The 21679-nt window shown below is 39.9% G+C and overlaps 1 protein-coding gene across 2 annotated transcripts in view; it reads right to left on the reverse strand.

Annotated features, from left to right (window-relative positions):
• Window positions 1-21679, reverse strand: part of RNF128 (ring finger protein 128) — a 112152-nt gene that overhangs the window by 74494 nt on the left and 15979 nt on the right. The window contains exon 1 of one of the 2 annotated variants that reach the window (XM_023203047.1): window positions 2074-2807. The exons of the other annotated variant lie outside the window; for it this stretch is intronic. Within the exon in view, the coding sequence (XP_023058815.1) occupies window positions 2074-2557 (484 nt within the window). The 5' untranslated portion in view covers window positions 2558-2807. Of the gene's footprint in view, window positions 1-2073; window positions 2808-21679 lie in introns of those variants that run through there. 2 annotated transcript variants of the gene reach the window in all.

Genomic DNA, 21679 nt, shown 5'->3' on the forward strand with positions numbered 1-21679 from the left:
CATCCTGTTAGCATTAACCTATTATAACATTCAGTGACTATTATCAGCTGGATAGTATATATATATATATTATCCTTAATAATCACAGCAACATAAATATTATCTCCATCTTACAGATGGTGTATCCAAGGCTCAGTAAAGTTAAATAATCCGACCAAGGACACAAAGTTATTGTGCGGTAAATCCAGAATTTTATTCCCAATCTTGACTAAAATGCCTGTGTTTTTCTTAGTACACCATATTGCCTCTCAATAAAGGATAAGTATTATGTATGTAGAGTGCCTGGCACATAGTGGGAGCTCAGCAAAAGTTAATTTTATTGTCTCCTAAAACTATCAGATAAATACCCTTAACAGAAGCAAAAGGAAAATTGTCTAAGTAGGACTCTGTAATTAAATACTCTTCAATTACAAATCATTCATACAAATGAAACTCATTAGAAGACAAAGTCAAACCCTTGCTATTAGACAGTCAACTGAAATATAAAGACTACAAACTTTATTACATCTTTATTATTGATTTTCAGTAACTTCTAAAAGCTACTAATTCATTCTAATCAATGAATTATCGGCCAAGAGAGATATAGTTTCTCCTTTAATCAATATAAAATCTAAAAATCATAGCATTTTAGATCTGAAAGTGATCTAGTTTTGTTTTGTTTTGGTACACGCTTCTAACTTGGCCGCCACTGCCTATACAACCATTTGACATGTGAGTAACTTGTACAAGGTTACAAAGTTGGTAGAGGCAAAGAAGGGGCCAAAAGAACTCAAATCTCCTGAGTTCCAATTCAGTGTTCTTTCCATTACGCCATCCAGCCACTCAATACAAGTGCTCTCTAGGCAGGTTCAATCATAAGGTTTTAAGATAAACAGAAAACCTCCAGTAGTCAAATAAGAAGCTTCATCCTTCCAGTGACTCCCAGAAGGCTAATCCTATCAGCTAACCCTTACTGAGAGTGGATGATGTGCTTTACTGCACTAAACTCTTTAAGGCATTATTAAATTTTATCCTCAAGGCAAACTTGTGGGTAAGTTTTCTTATTATTCATTCTCATTTGACTGATGAGAGAACCCAGACTCTAAGACTTCAAATAAGTTGCCCAAGGTCACAGGACTAGTAAGCAACAGAGTAGGAATTTAAACCAAGCTCTGACTTGAGGCCCAGCTCTTAAAAACTATGATACACTGCTATTACACGTGTCTCTTCCTTTTTCTCCATTTTTCCCCCTCTGTCCTTTAGGGTCCAGGATAACTATATACATAAGGTATGGATACTTAATCACAAATAGGGAGGTTTCTGGAAGGATAACCAAAGGGGGAAAAATAGTAACCCCACACCATTTCCAAGAATTCAGAACTACCTGGACTATTTTTTTTCTCCAAAGTCTAGGCCTTTGCTATCCTCATGCAGAAAGCTCTTCTTTTTCAAGAACGTTAGTCACCTGTTTTGCAACTCAATAACCTAAATCAGATTTTTCAGGAGCAAACAAAAGCAATGATACCAACAGTCACTTGGGACTTGAGACCACTGGGCAGAGAAGAACCCAAGAACTAAGCAAAGTTTCCACCAAAATTGCAATGAGGTTAACAGGGCACAGTAGCACAATCTAGTATTTGATACCCAGGAAACATGGAGAGAAAAACACGGAGAGGAGGGGAAAATCTGCTGCCAGTCTGAGGTTGTTAAACAGCAGAGTGAGGAAGAGATTTCCAGGTGATCTTCTCCTCGGTCATTTAAGACCCGATGCCCACTGCCACTTAATTCAAGGCTAGACACCCTTGTGAAAAACCAGGAAAAGGGAACGCAAAGAGCTCAAACAGTCCTTGATTTGCCAGCCTCTGCACCCGGTTTGTCTTACCCTTTTCCACCAGAGAGGCAAATGAAGGCTTTTTTCTGCCCAACCCCCAGGACTGGTGAATTTGGGGAGGACCCTGCCCCACTCCGTGGGGACAGAAAGAGCACCCACTTTCCTTGGGAGCAAGGGGATAGGGCGAGGATGGCAATGAAGAAAATAAGAGAAACTGGCCATAGCAGCGGTCTGGAGGGGTGCAATCTAGTAGCTACACTCACCCGGGTGAGACATGGGGATGACCTCATTGCGGGTCCCGGGGAAGTTAAAGATGACGGCTCCAGACGCCCCTCTCTCATAAGCCAGATGGATCTTGTCTGCGAAGGTGCAGCCCCCGCCGCGTTGGATGAGGGCCAACCAAGAGACTTGCACGGTGCTTCCCCAAACCGTGGGCACCGTGAAATTCGTGTGCGGGTTACAGGCGTTGAGCGCCCCGGGCCCGTCGGGCGGTACCAGGACCCCAGACACAGGCTCCAGCGGCGAGTCCTGGCCGTACACGCCCTCCTCGCTCAGCTCCCACACCGTACGGTTCACTCCGGTGTGCGGAACCCGCCAGGACACGTTGAGGTACGCGGTCCACACTGCTTCGGCCCCCCGGGAGCCGGGGGCCTGCGGACTCAGGGCCAGCAGAAAGCACCAAGCCAGCAATCTGGAAGAGCCGCAGACACCGCGGCAGGAGACCCCGGCCCTAGGCGGCGGCCCCATGGCGCGCGCGCTCCGCAGTTCCCTAGTGCCCCTGGCACGCGCCCTCCTAGCGCTTGGCAGGACCCTGGCCTTGAGCAGGTGCGCACCAGGTGGGGAAGGAATGGAGTGAGACTGGGGAGCTGCGAGCTAGGTCGGAGTCAGGAGGCACGTAGCGTCAGCACACAGGTTGCCGCAGATGCAGCTCCTCGGAGCTCCAGCGCTCTCCGCTACCGCCGCTGCAGCGTCGGGCTCTGGGGCTTTAGCGTGAAGCTCCGCCCAGTCGACTGGGGGTGGAGGTGGCTGGGAGGGAGGAAAGGACACTGCGGGATCCGCCTCTTAAAAGGGTAACAGGATGGAACGATGTTAGAATAGGATCTGAGGCTGTGTGGTCAGGTGTGTCGCGTCGTTTCATAAAAAACGGACAGGCGAGGAACGATAAAGTCCGCAAACATAAAGCTTTCTAGTAGGATTCGAGTCGGTTTTGAATTGCAAGAATACATTTTTCCCTCCTATCATTTGCGTAAAGGACGTTTCGGGCTTATGGTGCCAGAATGTGAAAGTACAGTACTTCTAAAAAGCGCAGATCCAAAAGGTCTGAGTTGTAGTCAAGGGAATTTGGGTAGAGAAAGAATTTGAGTAGAATCAGGCTATTTGCTGATCCTCTAGATGGGGGAAGGGCAGGAAAAGCGCGTTATTACCCTTTCTTACTGACTTCAAATGGCACCTTTCTCTTTCCCTGCTCCTAAGAAGCCTCATACATGGATATTTCCTTACCGTTACCCTAGGTTATTGCACCGCATCAGATGCCTCTTCTAAAAGTAATCTTAGTCCTCACAAAAGAATGACTGTTTTCACACACCTCAGAACCAAGCCTTTTTTTCTGCATTTTTCACAAACCTGACTTACCCAAGCGGATATTCCTGCGCTATTCATAACCTTAACTACATAATCTTTCTCCATTTCCCACTAACTGAAAGGAGCCTGACTCACCTAGGCGATTCAGTCATGGCACTATTACATTATGATTTATCCTTGCTTAAGTATACAATTTTTGTCTACCCTGTCAACTATTACATTTACTGCGTGGTTAACAAATTAGCCTTGAATTAAGCTGAATTAATACACCTGGTGTCTGATAGTTATGAATAACTTTGGACCTTGGGGAACTTCCCTGTGCCTCACTCAGTTTCCTCATGGTCTGTAAAAGGGGAATAATAATGGCACCTACCTCACAGAGTTTTCAGATGATTAAATGAGTTAATACATGTAATAAAGCACTTAGAACAATGCTTAGCAATATATAAATTACATGTTAAATATTAAAATTGTTAAACAGGTTCAGGGACACAATTCTAAAATAATATTAAAGTTGTTAATTTGAGGTAATATCAGAGAAAATGATGTTCAAGATGTTCAGTTTTAGCCACTTTTTCGGTTCAAAGAAATACAATCTACTTTATGCAGCTCAACACTTGTTAAATTTCTGATCAATTACTCCCCTCAATCCCTGGCCCAGTGTTAACTTAATCAATGTTATTTCCAAAGATTAAGCATGGAACAATTCTGTACCTGATACTCTTATGGCTTGAGAGAAACCTAGAGGAAAATTAACATCATATGCCAAACAACACCTAGAACATAAATAAATGGGCGATTTTGTGAAACATATACTCTAGGTATTGAAAGGCACTTTAGAGGTCAAAGTGGGTATATGAGACCAATAGCATGGTACCCCCAAATACTGATTGTAATCTCTGAGATAAAAATTACCTATGGGAAAAGTGGGTAGGACCAACCACCTCTAAGAAATGGTACAATTCCAGAAATTGTCTGATTTTGATGGTGAAGAGCATTCAAAATTCAATCAATATTACCTGAATGACCGTCAACTATATTGTACTTTGAAGAGACGTGTTCAAAAGAAAGAAGGTATTTTATAGCTACAAAAATGAAGTTCAGAGAGACATTTATTAATGTTTATCCATTCATTATTTTCTCAAATATTTGTTGTACATCTGCCATAAGCCATGGGCTGAGCATTTTGGTATAAAATCAAATAAGACATCAACTCGCCTATCAAGAAGCTCATAAATTAGTTTTGATGAGAAGGACAAGTAAGATGATAAGTGCAGTATAGAGTGATATATATATATAGTGTAAACACTATGATGGAGATAGGACAGGGTAGTAGTGGATAACAGAGAAGCACCTAACCCAGACTGGGAAGTAAAGAAAAGCTTCCCAGAGGAGGTTACCCCTGGGCTGAGTTTGAGAGGGTTAACTTTTCTAGGCAGGAAACAACACAAGGAAAGGCATTGAAATATGAAAAAGAAATGTTAGGAAGCTGCAATTTCTATAGGCCCAGTAAATGCAAAATGGTTGGAGCCTAAAGTAACAGAGGGACAGTGGTAAACAGATCGTGTTGGAGAGGTACATAAGGGTCAGTTCTTGAGAGTCCTTTGGGTAAAGCTAGAGAGTTTAGACTTTATCCAAAAACAAGGTGTAATATAATTAGGGTTTAATCAGGGAGTAATAGAATCAGATCTGAAGTTTAGAGATCCTTCTCTGTGAATAATAGATTGGAGGGAATAAGAATAGCAGCAGGGAGCCCATACAGAAGATGGTTGGCAGTGCTACAGGTGAGAGATGAAGGTGGTTTGGATAGACAGGTAGTGGACATGAAGAGAAGTGGGCAGAATGGGAATGTTCTTTGGAGGTAGAATCAACAGGACTTGGTTTGGGGGATGAAAGAGAAGGAGAAGTTAGAAATTACTCTGAGGTTTTTGACTTGGAAGACTAGATGACATTCAATCAGGGAATATAGGAGGAGGTTTTTAAATGTATAGAATGGGTAGAAGGAGAGATGAGTTCACTTTAGATGTGTTGATTTTGAGGTGCCTATGATGTAACCAGGTAGAACTGCGTGATAGGCAGTTGAGTTTCTGATTACTGAACACCTGCTAAGTGCAAAGCATGGGAGAGACAGGGGTGTAGAGAGACAAAAGAAACAGTCCTTGCCCTCAGTGAGCTCATGGTCTAGTGAGACAGTCAGAGAGATAATCAATAACAGTACAGGGTAATACATGTTATGACAGAGAAAAGTATAAGGTGCTAGGGCAACACAGGTGTGACTGAGTCTTTAAGTACAAATGGAGTGACCCAAGCAAAGAGAGTAAGGATTTTCAGGCATAGGCAAGAGTGTATTATATGAGAACTCCAAAGAACATTCAGGGAACTAGCATTCAGTAGTTTGGTATGGTTGGGATGTAAAGTTGCAAAGGGGGAGCCAAGGGAAGTGAAGCTAGTCAAGTAAGTTGTGTCAGAACGTGAAAAGTTTAGAAAATTACATATATATATATATATATATATATATTTTTTTTTTTTTTTTTTTTTGAGACGGAGTTTTGCTCTTGTTGCCCAGGCTGGAGTGCAATGGCATGATCTTGGCTCACTGCAACCTCTGCCTCCCAGGTTTAAGCGATTCTCCTGCTTCAGCCTCCCAAGTAGCTGGGATTACAGGAGTGTGCCACCATGCCCAGCTAATTTTTGTATTTTTAGTAGAGACGGGGTTTCACCATGTTGGCCAGGCTGGTCTCGAATTCCTGACCTCGTGATCCTCCTGCCTTGGCCTCCCAAAGTCCTGGGATTACAGGTGTGAGCCACTGGCCTGGCCAGAAAATTATATTAAAGAGTATGGACTCAATATGTATGCACATGTGTATACACATACATAAAGCAAATATGGCAAGATGACAACAAGTGATAAATCTAGATGGTGGGTATATGGGTGCTCATTGTACTTTTTTCCCCCAACTTTTCTTATACAGTATTTTAAACATTTTGTAATAATAAGTTTAAAATTGTGAATTTCTGTTGAAGTCAATGGAGCAAATGAATGGTGTGATCAGATTTGAACTTAAAGAGATCATATGGATTGTATGAGGACAAGACTGATGAAAAAGAGACTAGTGAGGAGGCCAATATCTCCAGAACTATTCTGGAGTTCTAGACAATTGTGGAATGGAGGTATCAGACTACCATAGCTTGATAATGTGAGTCATTAAAATCATCCTATGAATGCCCCTTGCTCTGAGTTCATCCTCACCAAGCAACCCTACTTATTATCAGTTAGCTCCTCATGTAAATATGCCTACTGGGAGATAATGCACTGATTAGCAAACACTGGTATCTGGTCCACTTGGAAGTTGTACTTCTCATTATAAATTAATCAATTGGTATTCTGGCTTATATATTGGTCTCTTGTGAATTTGGTTAAGTGTGAGTCAGTCCCCAGGAACCCAGTCTCTGGTTATATTACCAATCAAATTTCAAGGCTTACAAAGCTAAGAACCAGATTGTAGATCATGACTGCAACAAAATCCTTCCACTCTACGGAGACTTGCCTGGGTAACCCACTGGCTTTCCCCATCCATATTCCTCTATTTCACTGTGAGTTATTTTCTAACTATAACAGTGCCTTACTACCAAGAGTGAGGTCTGTTGATCAGGAGCATCAGCATCATCAGGGAGCTGGTTAGAAATGTAGAATCACAGGTTCCACCCAGACTAACTGACTCGGAATCTGTCTTTGAACATGATCCTCAGGGGATCTGCATGTACATATGTTTGAAGAGCCCTAGGGTAGACTAGAGTATTCCTGACAGGTAGCTAGCATCCAGCATCTGCTTGAGCACTCCCACTGTCAGAGCTCACTACCTCACAAAGCATCCCATCCAGAGTAAGACTATACTTTTCTTGCTGGGAAGTTAACGTAAGTATAGTTTGACCCTGTTTCAATCCTTCTTCTTTCCACCCTCCCCTTCCAAACCCAGGCCCCCAGAGTTTCCATGCTACTACATGGCCATATCACTACTCCACCAGGGCCTTTGCTCTGAGCAGTCCCCCTATACCAGACTTCACCTTATATCTGACAAACCAAATTTACTAGTCCCAAATATATTCCCTCGGAGTCCTACTCTCCCTAAGACTAATAACAGCTACTGTTCATTGAGCATTTACTATGTTTTATATGCATTATCTCATTTAATCTTCCCAAGTATCACAGAAGGGAAAACTGGCCCAGAGAGAATTACAGCAGCCTGCCAAAACGCATATAGCTAGGAACAGAAGAAGGATTCCAATGCCGTTCTGACTCAAGTATTAATAGCTGATAATGAGTTAACTATTTTCCCTCTGGAGAACGCCATTTGGATGTTGCTTTATACCAAAAAGAGAAAGTTGAAGTGAAATGTCTCTTGTATGCGTTTCAGGCACTGTGACCATTAAGGAAGATATATATGGGCCAGGAGCCTTTTTGAATTCTTCAAATCCTACCACAAAGGCCTACCCTGCCAAATATTTGTGTCAGCAATACTAAACTGAAAGCTGCCCTGAGCACTTCACTATCTAATGATGAACTGATAAGCAGAGCAGCATCCTGCAGGAGCAACAGTAGGGAACCACTGTGGCAGATTTAGTTTCCCATCACACTGTCTCTATAGAGATGTTGAGGTGGACGATAGTGTTCAGGCTTTAATATGTTTGCAAGAAATGAGACATTACATCTGTCTTCTCACCATTAAATGAATGGGAAAGCACAACTTGGGACAAACAGTATCCTGGCATCTAAGTGATGCTGGATACACAGCTCGACAACATAGGTAAAGATAATGTGTAGACAAGGGATGACAATAAATCTCCACTCCAGGCAGCTGCTCTATGATAGCAAGAAAATGGTGGGTGTATGGAGAGAAGCAGCAGCCAACAAAACAAAATGAAAAGCCAAAGCATGATGCCAACAGCATACTTCCAAATAACATAATGTCACTTGCAAATGAAGACTAAGCCTCAGTCAGCTCAAGTTAGTATATAGCCATTAGGAAACAGGGGATTTTTTTTTTAAAGCAAAGCTTTCATGCACCCAAAGAAAGGACAGAATTACAGAGAGTGGCTTTACAAACAGTAGATACGCTATATCTAAAACTAAGAACAATCTTTTCATATCCATAACTTCAAAAACTACCATTGAGATCCTACTATGGGCCAAGTACTTTACATATATTAATGATATCATTTGATTTTCACAACAGGCAATGATATCCTATTATAATTTACATTTTTTTCAGATGAGGAAAATGAGACTAAGAAAAATGAAGTATCTTGCTGAAGGTCACACGGCTGGTAGGTGGTGGAGTTGGAATTCACACGGGTATATATGACTCAAAATTCCATGCTGTTTTCATTCTGCTGTACTACCTCTACACATACATAGGGAGAATATTATTACAAGGTGGAAAAAATGGGTGTTCGTCAGCCACACATTTTACCATGCTAAGAGCCCCCTCACCAGAATCCTGCTGAGCAGCCCCAGAAATCCTAGATAACAGAGATTATGAGGCCGGGTGTGGTGGCTCATGCCTGTAATCCCAGCATTTTGAGAGGCTGAGGAAGGAGAGTTGCTTGAGTCCAGGAGTTTGAGACCAGCCTGGGCAACACAGTGAGGCCCTGTCTCTACAAAAAATAAAAAATATATATTTTTAAATAAGAAAGAAAGAAATTGTGTTGGTGGAGGGCATTGCAGAAAACCTGAGCAAAATTGTATGCACTTGATTGCTACTGGGAGATCAAATTAGCTATCTTGAGTTTAGGGAGGTTATTGAGAGGATCACAGATTGCTGAGAAGGAGAGAGACAAAGAGTAGGGAAGGTCCCAAGGTGTGGGGGCAAGTTGAGCAAGGGAGGTGCTGGAAGGAACTATAGAGATGAGTGATCTTTTTTTTTTTATTATTATTATACTTTAAGTTCTAGGGTACATGTGCATAACGTGCAGGTTTGTTATATATGTATACTTGTGCCATGTTGGTGTGCTGCACCCATCAACTCGTCAGCACCCATCAATTCGTCATTTATATCAGGTATAACTCCCAATGCAATCCCTTCCCCCTCCTCCACCATGATAGGCCCCCATGTGTTATGTTCCCCTTCCCGAGTCCAAGTGATGTCATTGTTAATTCCCACCTATGAGTGAGAACATGCGGTGTTTGGTTTTCTGTTCTTGTGATAGTTTGCTAAGAATGATGGTTTCCAGCTGCATCCATGTCCCTACAAAGGATGCAAACTCATCCTTTTTTATGGCTGCATAGTATTCCATGGTGTATATGTGCCACATTTTCTTAATCCAGTCTGTCACAGATGGACATTTGGGTTGATTCCAAGACTTTGCTATTGTGAATAGTGCCGCAATAAACATACATGTGCATGTGTCTTTATAGCAGCATGATTTATAATCCTTTGGGTATATACCCAGTAGTAGGATGGCTGGGTCATATGGTACATCTAGATCTAGATCCTTGAGGAATCGCCATACTTTTTTCCATAATGGTTGAACTAGTTTACAATCCCACCAACAGTGTAAAAGTGTTCCTATTTCTCCACATCCTCTCCAGCACCTGTTGTTTCCTGACTTTTTAATGATTGCCATTCTAACTGGTGTGAGATGGTATCTCATTGTGGTTTTGATTTGCATTTCTCTGATGGCCAGTGATGATGAGCATTTTTTCATGTGTCTGTTGGCTGTATGAATGTCTTCTTTTGAGAAATGTCTGTTCATATCCTTTCCCCACTTTTTGATAGGGTTGTTTGTTTTTTTCTTGTAAATTTGTTTGAGTTCTTTGTAGATTCTGGATATTAGCCCTTTGTCAGATGAGTAGATTGCAAAAATTTTCTCCCATTCTGTAGGTTGCCTGTTCACTCTGATGGTAGTTTCTTTTGCTGTGCAGAAGCTCTTTAGTTTAATGAGATCCCATTTGTCAATTTTGGCTTTTGCTGCCGTTGCTTTTGGTGTTTTAGACATGAAGTCCTTGCCCATGCCTATGTCCTGAATGGTACCACCTAGGTTTTCTTCTAGGGTTTTTATGGTATTAGGTCTAACATTTAAGTCTCTAATCCATCTTGAATTAATTTTCGTATAAGGAGTAAGGAAAGGATCCAGTTTCAGCTATCTACTTATGGCTAGCCAATTTTCCCAGCACCATTTATTAAATAGGGAGTCCTTTCTCCATTTCTTGTTTCTCTCAGGTTTGTCAAAGATCAGATGGCTGTAGATGTGTGGTATTATTTCTGAGGACTCTGTTCTGTTCCATTGGTCTATATCTCTGTTTTGGTACCAGTACCATGCTCTTTTGGTTACTGTAGCCTTGTAGTATAGTTTGAAGTCAGGTAGTGTGATGCCTCCAGCTTTGTTCTTTTGACTTAGGATTGTCTTGGCAATGCGGGCTCTTTTTTGGTTCCATATGAACTTTAAAGCCATTTTTTCCAATTCTGTGAAGAAACTCATTGGTAGCTTGATGGGGATGGCATTGAATCTATAAATAACTTTGGGCAGTATGGCCATTTTCACGATATTGATTCTTCCTATCCATGAGCATGGTATGTTCTTCCATTTGTTTGTGTCCTCTTTTATTTCACTGAGCAGTGGTTTGTAGTCCTCCTTGAAGAGGTCCTTTACATCCCTTGTAAGTTGGATTCCTAGGTATTTTATTCTCTCTGAAGCAATTGTGAATGGAAGTTCATTCATGATTTGGCTCTCTGTTTGTCTGTTACTGGTGTATAAGAATGCTTGTGATTTTTGCACATTAATTTTGTATCCTGAGACTTTGCTGAAGTTGCTTATCAGCTTAAGGAGATTTTGGGCTGAGACAATGGGGTTTTCTAAATATACAATCATGTCATCTGCAAACAGGGACAATTTGACTTCCTCTTTTCCTAATTGAATACCCTTTATTTCTTTCTCTTGCCTGATTGCCCTAGCCAGAACTTCCAACACTATGTTGAATAGGAGTGGTGAGAGAGGGCTTTACTCCCCATTCCGGTATTGGGAAAAACTACTTGGGAAACATCTCATCTCATACAGTCTGCTATCTTTCCTTTTCAGGTTTCCAATAAGGTGAAGATTCTAAAAGAATTAAATCTGTGACCACAAGAGAATTTCTGTATATCTTATTAAAGAAAGAAAAACAATTATTTGGGGAAAATGGAAGAGGAAAATGTTTTTAATGAACTATGCCCTGCAAATATGACCATGTATTTGAGGTTCATTTCCAATCCCTTCATCAGATCCAGTATGACACTTAGTATACTACATCCACATAATCCCCCCCATTTTAGTCTTTGTTCCTATTTTTAACTCTGCTGTTGACTGGTTATGTGACATTGAGGGAGTCTCTGTTTCTTCTTTCTCAACGAAAATAGCAATACTACTGACAAAAAATTGAACAGATATATTTTGAATCACTTAATATTCCTTTAGATGAAAACCTAATAAACAGATAGCATATCTAAAACAAATATCTGTGATCTTGCCATTGCTTAGGACAAATGAGAGAACAGCTGTAGAAGAAAGTGGACCTCTCAGGCATGGATAAAATCAGCTTGTTAAATTAGGGAGAAATTAAGTTATTAAAAGTGCCCATGGCCAGGTGCAGTGGCTCACGCCTGTAATCCCAGCGCTTTGGCAGACTGAGGCAAGTGGATCACCTGAGATCAGGAGTTGGAGACCAGCCTGGCCAACATGGCGAAACCCCATTTCTACTAAAAATACAAAAATTAGCTGGGTATGGTGGAGCACACCTGTAATCCCAGGTACTCGAGAGGCTGAGACAGGAGAATTGCTTGAACCCAGGGGATGGAGGTTGAAGTGAGTTGAGATCATGCCACTGCACTCCAGCCAGGGCAACAGAGAGACTCTGTTTCAAAACAAAACAAAAAAAAAATGCCCATGGGCAGTAATTTTTTTTAATCTACAGGCAATGGGATTCTTTTCTGATAGAAACCTAATTTGATAATTTCTAGTAAGGCTGGGGCTCCTGAAAAAACAATTTATGAATAAATGTCCTTCTATTATATGTAATCACAATCACATATTAAGCTAAGACTTACCCGTTAGAAGTTAAAGTCTTCATGAGTGTGGGCAAAGGCCGCCTTTGTTTCCAAGGGGCAAAGTCACAAATTTGCAGCTGCCAACTATATGCATTAGGATTAGTGGCAGCTGCCCAGGACTCAAACTTGATCAATAACTCGGAGTAAACAAGTATCTGGCAATAAGTGACCAGGTGCTAGCACGTAGTTGGGACAACTGAAATTGGCTGCCTTGCCACTCATGATTCACACAGTAATTAAGTTCTGTCACACCAGAATTAGACAAGTGTTATGGTTATGTTGGTAGCAGGAAACAGGCAAGGAACAAGCAGGCCTTCAACAATAAGGTATTTTATGGCTACAAAAATGACTTCGGTTTTGACTTCACCACAAATCATGCATTATAAAGTACAAGAACTTTAATGGGGAAAAATACTAATGGAAACATCAAAAGGAAAAAAAGTCCAGATGCATTGAATCAGAGCACACCCTGGCATCTATAAAATCACATTACCCTTAGCCGACAATCTTCCAATTAGCTGGGGGGTGGAGGGAGGTACATTTTTTCTAAGCTGTCTCTGTGCAACTTTGGGTGCAGATAACATCAAAATATTTTATCTTCTTCATAGTAAATTAGTTCAGACACAGAAATCTGTGACTGATGAATATTCTGAATGTCGTCAAATCTAGAGCCACAGAAAGTCTTTTATCAGAGGCAATGAAGTGGCTCAGCAACGTTTGCTTTTTGAGAGGGGAAAAAGGGGGAAGAAATTGAAACCCTGAAGCTCTTGTTTGTTTGAAGAAGAGGCTCATTAAGTTTATCTTCAATGATCCCACTAGTTCGCTAAATGTCTTAGTTTTCTTAGGTGATGATGGAGGTATTTAGAGACCTGATGAGAGCATATGTTTGGCCTCTGTACAGTGTTTAGGGCATAGCTCCCTCCTGGTTTTAGGGCCTTCTATTGATTAGATTTAAAACAGAATAAAAACTCTTCAGTACACACATTCCAGTAAGCAGGCTAACATGTCAGTGCTTTCAATATGCCCCATGTATGCCATTTTAGGCAGAGGTTTCCAAGTTATAAGACAGAGGCAATAATCAATTGCTTAAGAGCAGTCTACTAAAGAGTAGATTTATACTGCCTGCTATCATCCTGTTTGCAACAGAATCTTACCCTTGTCACTCATTGCAAGTTGTAATAGGCAGCAGTGAATAAGCAAAGAACAGACTTTCAATAAAACAGTATTGCTAGGGAAAAATGTGCTAGACTAATCCCACTTAATCTCTACATTAAGTATACAAATTAAGGAATAAAACATTTTTATCAACCTTAACCCCCTGGGATTTCTAACATAAAATTGTAAGCAATAACTATCATTGGGCATAGAGGAATTACAATTTTCTATTTTGGAGTTTCAGTGACTTAAAATAAAATTCATCCACTGTATTCATTAGAAAAAACATTTTTAGAGCTTCTGCTGTCTACAAAGTCCTACAAATTTGCTGGGGAAGATAAAAAGATGAATGTGACTAGGTCCCCCCATTAAAGATCTCAGTTTACTGGGAGTAAACTGTATCAAGAAAAGATCTGTGGGTCCTCTCTTTGTTTTTACTTAAACGTATCTAGATTATCAGCAATAATAAGCTTTAATTGAAAGCGCAGTCTGATCTCAATTGTCTACTACTGGAGAAGAGAATTGATATTAAATTTTTTAGACTATTGTAAATAGCCTTCTAATTGATTTTAGTCTCTTCCCTATTCCAAATCATCCTTCATATTATAGCCAGATTATACTTTCTAAAACCTAGGTGTGATTATGTCACTTTTCATTGCATATTGAATAAAAGATAAATTTCTTTTTCTTTTTCTTTTTCTTTTTTTTTGAGACAGAGTCTCACTCTGTTGCCCAGGCTGGAGTGCAGTGACGCGATCTCTGCTCACTGCAAGCTCCACCTCCTGGGTTCACACCATTCTCCTGTTTCAGCCTCCCTAGTAGCTGGAACTACAGGCACCTGCCACCACGCCTGGCTAATTTTTTTGTATTTTTAGTAGAGATGGGGTTTCACGGTGTTAGTCAGGATGGTCTTGATCTCCTGACCTCATGATCCGCCCGCCTCGGCCTCCCAAAGTGCTGGAATTACAGGCGTGAGCCACCATGCCCGGCAATATATAAATTTCTTAACTTGGAATTCTAGACCTTCAACAATCTAAGTCAATCTGACCACTTCCTCCTTTACCTCTTCACTGTATTTTACACATATTTACAATATATATAGCATCTTTCATACTATATTGTATTTATTTGCTTACATGCCTATCTCCTTCATTAGAGACAGTTTCTTGAGAGAAGGGACCATGTATCTTCTTTGTAGCCACAGATCTTACTCTGGCACATCACTTGAAGAGCAAGTAAATGATTGGCAAGAATTTGAGGGCAGGCTATCTAATTTGCTGCCTAGCTGGTATGATTTTTTCCTAACATTTTTGTTAAGGTATAATTTACATAGAGTAAAATTCACCCTTTATAGTATATGTTTATATAAGTTTTTACAAATATATACAGTCATTTAACTGCTACCACCACAATCAAGATATGGAACGGTTTCATTACCACAAAAACTCCCTCATGCTATGCCTTTATAGTCAAAATCCCCTCCCACTTTTAATCCCTGGTAACTGCTCACTTGTTTTCTTTCCCTGTGGTTTTTGCCTTTTCTGGATTGTCATATACATGTAGCCTTTTATGTCTGACTTCTTTCACTTAGCAAAATGCAGTTGAGATTCATCCATGTTATTGCATTGGCGTGGCATTTAAACAAAAGAGTGGTCAGAGAGATAAGTGCTGTGAGGAAGTACAAAGTCTTGTGCTAGAATAGAGGCAGGAATGTTTGCTTCTGACTCAAGGAAGTAGGGGCTGTTTCATGAAGAATGTAACATCTGAGCAGGGCCTTGAGGGATAGGTGGGATAGGATTTTGATAGACACAAATGGTGAGGGAAGGTATTTCAGTAAAGGATATAGCGGTAACAAAAGCTCAGAGTCAGGACAGAGCAGAGCGGATTTGGAAAACAGTATTTTCATTTGGTTAGAGTACAAAAGTAGTAGTGGGAGATTGTGCAGAAAAGGTAGGTTAGGGCTTTGTTGACCTTGAATGACATATTTTGGAGTTGGTCTTGATTCACTGGGCAGTGGACTGTCATTGTAGGCTTTTTATTCAATCTCTTTTATGAGGAGAAGAGTAGGTTAGCCTGCAGGTAATTCTGTTGCCCTGCCTGAACTGTAGTAGACAGCTCTCTGTCCAGGTGAGTGTACAACTTGGACTCCTAAAACAAGGCAACAAACTGCATCTAAATATATCCAAAGCATACCAAGGAAAAAAATATCTACACTACAGATACTTGTTAGAAAATGCGTTGATGAATTTATTGAATCCGATACCTGTCAAAAACTCTCTTTTATCTCCAGTTGTATTCTTTCAATTCTGTCTACAGTCAAGGTATCAGAAAGGCAAGTGTTGTTCCTGGATCCTATTTTCCTAGTCCTCCACAAAAACATCTTCACTGGGGTAAGTAAGAGTTAATGTTAGGGCATCTGTCTTAGCAGATAGCCAATTAAAAAAATCCCCATTGAACAGCATTTCATTCTTTTGTAAAACCATATTATCCACTGATTACTTGAATTCCCATGTAAAAAGAACTTTTTCCTATTTTGGATGCTTGTGTCTGATTATAAAAGACATGAATAAACATTTCACCAAAGAGTAAATACAAATGGAAAATAAGCATATGAAAAGATGTTAAATGTCATTAGCCATTAGGGAAATGCAAATTAAAATCACAATGTGATATCACTGCATACCTACCAGAAAGGCTAAAATTAAAAAAATAAATGTGTCTACACCAAATGTTGTCAAGGATGTGGAGAAACTGGATCATATATACATTTTTTTTTGGTGGGAATGTGAAATGGCATGGCCAATCTGGAAAACAGTCTGGCAGTTTCTTATAAAACTAACATCCAACTTACCAATTTCAGTCATGGACTTTTATCTCAGAAAAATGAAAAATTACATTCACAAAAACCCGTTCACAAATTTTCACAGCAGCTTCATTCATAATTGCCAAATCTTGGAAACAACCCAAATATCCTTCAGTGAGTGAATGGTAAAACAAACTGTGGTACATCTACACCATGGAATATCACTCAGCAATAGAAAGAAAGGAGCTATTAATATATGCAACAATCTGGATGAATCTCCCAAGAATTATACTGAATGAAAAAAAAGCCAATCCCAAAAAGTTTATGTACAATAAAATTCAATTTATACAACATTTTTTGACATGATGAAATTACATTAATAGCAGATTAGTGGTTGCCCAGAGTTAATAAGGGGTTATGGGGTGGAGGTCCTTTTGGCTATAAAGGGACAATACGAGGGAGTTCTGTTGCAATGGAAGTGATAGTCACATGAACCTACACATGTGATAAAATTGTGTAGAACATGCATATAATTGCATGTAAAACTAGTGAAATTCGAATAAGGTGGGTGGATTGTATCAACTTCAATTTCCTGGTTGTGATATCGTACTATTGTTATACAAGGCGATACCACTGGGGGAAACTAGGTAAAGGGATGAAGGGTATACAGGATCTATTTCTTACAACTGCATGTAAATCTACATTTTTAAAAAATAAAAAGCTTTTTTTTTTTTTTAAAAAAAGAGGAATACATGTTGATTGTAGAATTGTATAATGCATTGTTTGAATTCAACTTTAGGAAATTATTAGTTTTGTTGAAGATTTTGCATATTTTCTTAAAACATAAAAAAAAAAAATCACCGTGTTTCTAGTTTTAACTTTGTGTCAGGAAACATGAAGCCCATATTGCTTCTGCTATAGCAGTTTTTTTTTTTTTTTTTTTTTGAGATTGAGTCTCACTCTGTCGCCCAGGCTGAAGTGCAGTGGTGCGATCTCGGCTCACTGCAGGCTCCGCCTCCTGGGTTCACGCCATTCTCCTGCGTCAGCCTCCCTAGTAGCTGGGACTACAGGCGCCCGCCACCACGCCCAGCTAATTTTTTGTATTTTTAGTAGAGATGGGGTTTCACTGTGTTAGCCAGGATGGTCTCGATCTCCTGACCTCGTGATCCACCCGCCTCGGCCTCCCAAAGTGCTGGGATTACAGGCGTGAGCCACTGCGCCTCACCCTGCTATAGTAGTTCTTAACCTTTCTGAGGTCAGAGTTACCTCTGAAAATTTGATGAAACCTAGGTACAAAGTAAATCGACACACACAATTTTGTCCACAATTTCAAGGAGTTGTACGGACCTTATGAAAGTTATCCAACTACCCCATGTTCATGTTCATATACTGTTCAATATGGTAGCCAATAGACTCATGTGGTTATTTACATTTTTTCTATTAAAAATTCAGTTTTTCAGTTGCGTTAACTATATTTCAAGCACTCAGTAGCCACAGATGGCTTGTGGCTACATAGTCAACACAGAAATAGAATTTTGTATAATTGTAAAATGTTCTGTTGGACAGCATTGCTCTAGAACATTCAGAATAAGATTTGCTTTTAATTAATTTTTTGAGACCGAGTCTCACTCTGTTGCCCAGGCCGAAGTGCAGTGGTTGATCTCGGCTCACTGCAACCTCCACCTGGCGGGCTCAAGCGATCCTCCAACCTCAGTCTCCGGAGTAGCTGGGACTACGGGCTGCGCCACCACGCCCTAGTAATTTTTGTATTTTTAGTAGAGACGGGGTTTCGCCCTGTTGGCCAGGTTGGTCTCCAACTCCTGGGCTGAAGCAATCCACCCGCCTCGGCTTCCCAAAGTGCTGGGATTACACGTGTGTTACCCCACCTGGCTGAGATTTGCTTGTATTTTTTTTTTGGTTAACTTCATAGGCCTGGGGACAGCGGCTCACACCTGTAATCCCAGCACTTCGGGTGCCCAAGGCGGGGGGTGGGGGATCACTTGAGCTCCGGAGTTCGAGACCAGCCTGGCCAACATGGTGAAATCCCGTCTCTAATAAAAATACAAAAATTAGAGGGGCGAGGTCGCAGGTACCTGCAGTCCCAGCTACTGGGGAGGCTGAGGCGGGAGAATCGTTTGAACCCAGGAGGCAGAGATTGCAGTGAGCCCAGATAGCGCCCTGCACTCCAGCCTGGGCCACAGAGTGAGACTCCATCTCAAAAAAAAAAAAAAAAAGTAAGTTTATCTACTTATAACTTCAAGAATATTAGGAGGTAGTCAAGACTCAGGCTTATCTACATAACACCAAAACAATTGGCTAAAAGTGGAATGTTCAGTGACTTTGTTCAAATAGTATATCTTTTATTTTAGTAAACATATACGATACTAACTGTGGCAAAGGGTTATTAAAATGGCCCTTTTACTTAACTTTTAACTCAGTTAAGAGGGAAGAGCAAAATTTTAAATACTATGATGGGAAAAATAGCTGAGTTTAGTAACATTTTAAATGTGTAGGCAGAAAAAACGTGGAGAAGGCGTAAGGGAACTTGTGTCTTGCAAAAAGTAGTGTTCTGGTTCATTGTAGTTTGTCAGATATTTAGGAATAGAAGGTGCTCTTGCTCAAAGTGTTAGTGATTTATCAAATCTCTAATGATCTTTCTCTTAGAAGAATTATACTTTTAAAGCATTAACAATAACCTTGCTTTACTGGCTTTCTTCTTGAGATATTAAAATTAACTTTTTTATTTTTTGAATTGAATTTCATTTTCCACGTAAAGCAATGTATAGTTTTCTCAGAGTTGCTGCTTATTAGTCCTTAAAAAGGAATTGAGTCAGTTACAGATACCAGTAGATGGGAAGCAGCGATGTAGATGATACAAAGGAGCAGATAATAAAAAGACACTCAAAGTTGGCTTTGAAATGCATTTTTCAGCACATTTTCATCTTCTGTTTTATGCAGGCATTCTCTTCAGACCTATAAAGAGGTGACTCTGAAGTACGTTGAGTGATCAAAGAAAGTTAGCCTGAGATTTAAACATCACCGGTGGGCTAGCCACATGCAGGTAATTAAATTAATGACAAAACTTAGCATATTTGTATTCTGTATGTCACCTTACTCCCACGAGCATGTAGCCACTAAAGAGATTCTATGAACTTACTGACCTTATTCATTCTGGGAATTTATTCCCATCTTCAAGATGCTTAGTTTTAAAATAATCAATTAGATTGATTTTTGTTTTATTTAAATCTATTTGGCTGACCTTGGCTGAGTGTCTTGGTGTTCTCATAATTGAAGCAGTTGCCATATGGTGTCAGAAGACATTGGAAATTTGATTTCAGATGTCAGTATAACAAGTTACCCAAACCTTCACGTCCTGCACATGTATCCTGGAACTTAAAATAAAATAAAATTTAAAAAATATGGGAAAAAATGTGCTTGAGACAAGTACCGAAGTGTTTGAATTAGCCATGAAAATGCTCAACATGCCCTCTGTTGGGCCTTTCTTTTACAAGTTTGGAACAAAAAATGCTGTGTCATCCATTGTACAGTGGGTTGAGAAAAGGAATTCCACTGTAACTATGATATGCAATGAATAAATCCTAAATACAAATTCACAGATTTTTCTGGTATGGATAAGTCTGGCTCACTTAGCTAGTTTCAAAAGGAAGATTTAAAAAACCATCTAGATCCAAATAAATGAAAACTTTGTTATGTGCTTAGGAACTCTCCTGTGTTTTATGAAACAAAATGGTCTTACTCTCTGGTGATTGCTCCATAAATATGTAAACCAACTAAATAATTCTACCATCCACAAGAAGATATATGTGAAGGGGTGGATAATAATTCCAGATTTTTGCAGGGTTTGCAAAAGTGAATTTCCACTCCAACCCTCCACTCCCATGGGGCTAGGCGGTGGGTAGGTGGGGAGAAAGGCTGGCTCCTATAAATAAGCACATCTTCCTATAAATTAAGTGGGCATCTTGAAAAATGAGGAATTAGATTCAGTGTTTTTTTTTTTTTAGCAAAAATTATTTTTATATTTGCTGTAGATCAAAATATTTTTCAACATCCTGTGTGGCAAAGTAGCAAATACTCAGCAAGTATTTTCCCACCAACTTCCTTCACAGTCAAATGGGGTTGTGCACAGTTCAACTGCATATATTGTACACATATAAGTCACATTTTAGTTGACCACATATTTCTGCTTATAGCTTCAGAAGAGGCAAATCATGAAACTAGTCTAAACCTAGAGAGACTACTATTTCTAAATAAAATTGGCCAGAACATAGTTGGCTATTTTCTTTGTGAATTTCTCCCTAAGGCACCCAGATCAGCGTTTTTTTTTTTTTTTTTTTTTTTTACAGACTCTCATCCAGACTGGACTGCAGTGGCACCATCTCGGCTCACTGCAACCTCTGCCTCCTGGGTTCAAGCAATTCTCCTGCCTCAGCCTCCCCAGTAGCTGGGATTACAGGCACCTGCCACCATGCCCTGCTAATTTTTGTATTTTAGTAGAGACAGGGTTTCCCCTTGTTGGCTAGGTTGGTCTCAAACCCCTGACCTCAAGTGATCTGCCCACCTCAGCCTCCCAAAGTGCTGGGATTACAGGCGTGATTCACAGTGCTCAGCCAGATCACTTTTCATATCCCTGAAACTCCAAAAGGTTTTAATTTTATCAAACTGAAAGTTCTTCTGGCTCATTTAAGTCAATATCCTCAATAAATTGTAGTTCTCTGAGTTTCCTAATACCTTATCCATAATTGCTTATATCATTGTAACAGAATATATAATAACAGGTGCAAAAGTAGTGCTTGGAGGACTAGAAATTTGCCTTTTGTTGTGTATATCTTCACTGCTTTCCTTTTGTTCATAACAAATTCTAGTGGTATATCAAAGACAAGGGTGAAATTGACTCAGGGTCAGGAAAACAACCATATTAAAGGAATTGAGATTATGTATTTTTTTCATAGTTCAGTAGAACATGGTACTTTACTGCTTAGCTTCTCAGGAATCAGAACACAATTTATGCAGTAATTAAAATTTATATGAAAGTAAATTTAGGACATTGGAGTGTTTGTTCATTTTCACCATTTTGTTTGGCTGAAGGTAAAAGTCTTATATTACCCTTCTATTCTGAGTAATATTTTCTTTCCCTAAAGTACAAATAGAACATGTGATTGAGGAAGGCTTTCAAAAAATATAGACTATCTCCAAGATCTTACTGTAGGGAAAGAAAAATATTCCCATAAG

The sequence above is a fragment of the Piliocolobus tephrosceles genome, chromosome 12 (genome assembly GCF_002776525.5).
Source record: "Piliocolobus tephrosceles isolate RC106 chromosome 12, ASM277652v3, whole genome shotgun sequence".
Taxonomy (NCBI): domain Eukaryota; kingdom Metazoa; phylum Chordata; class Mammalia; order Primates; family Cercopithecidae; genus Piliocolobus; species Piliocolobus tephrosceles.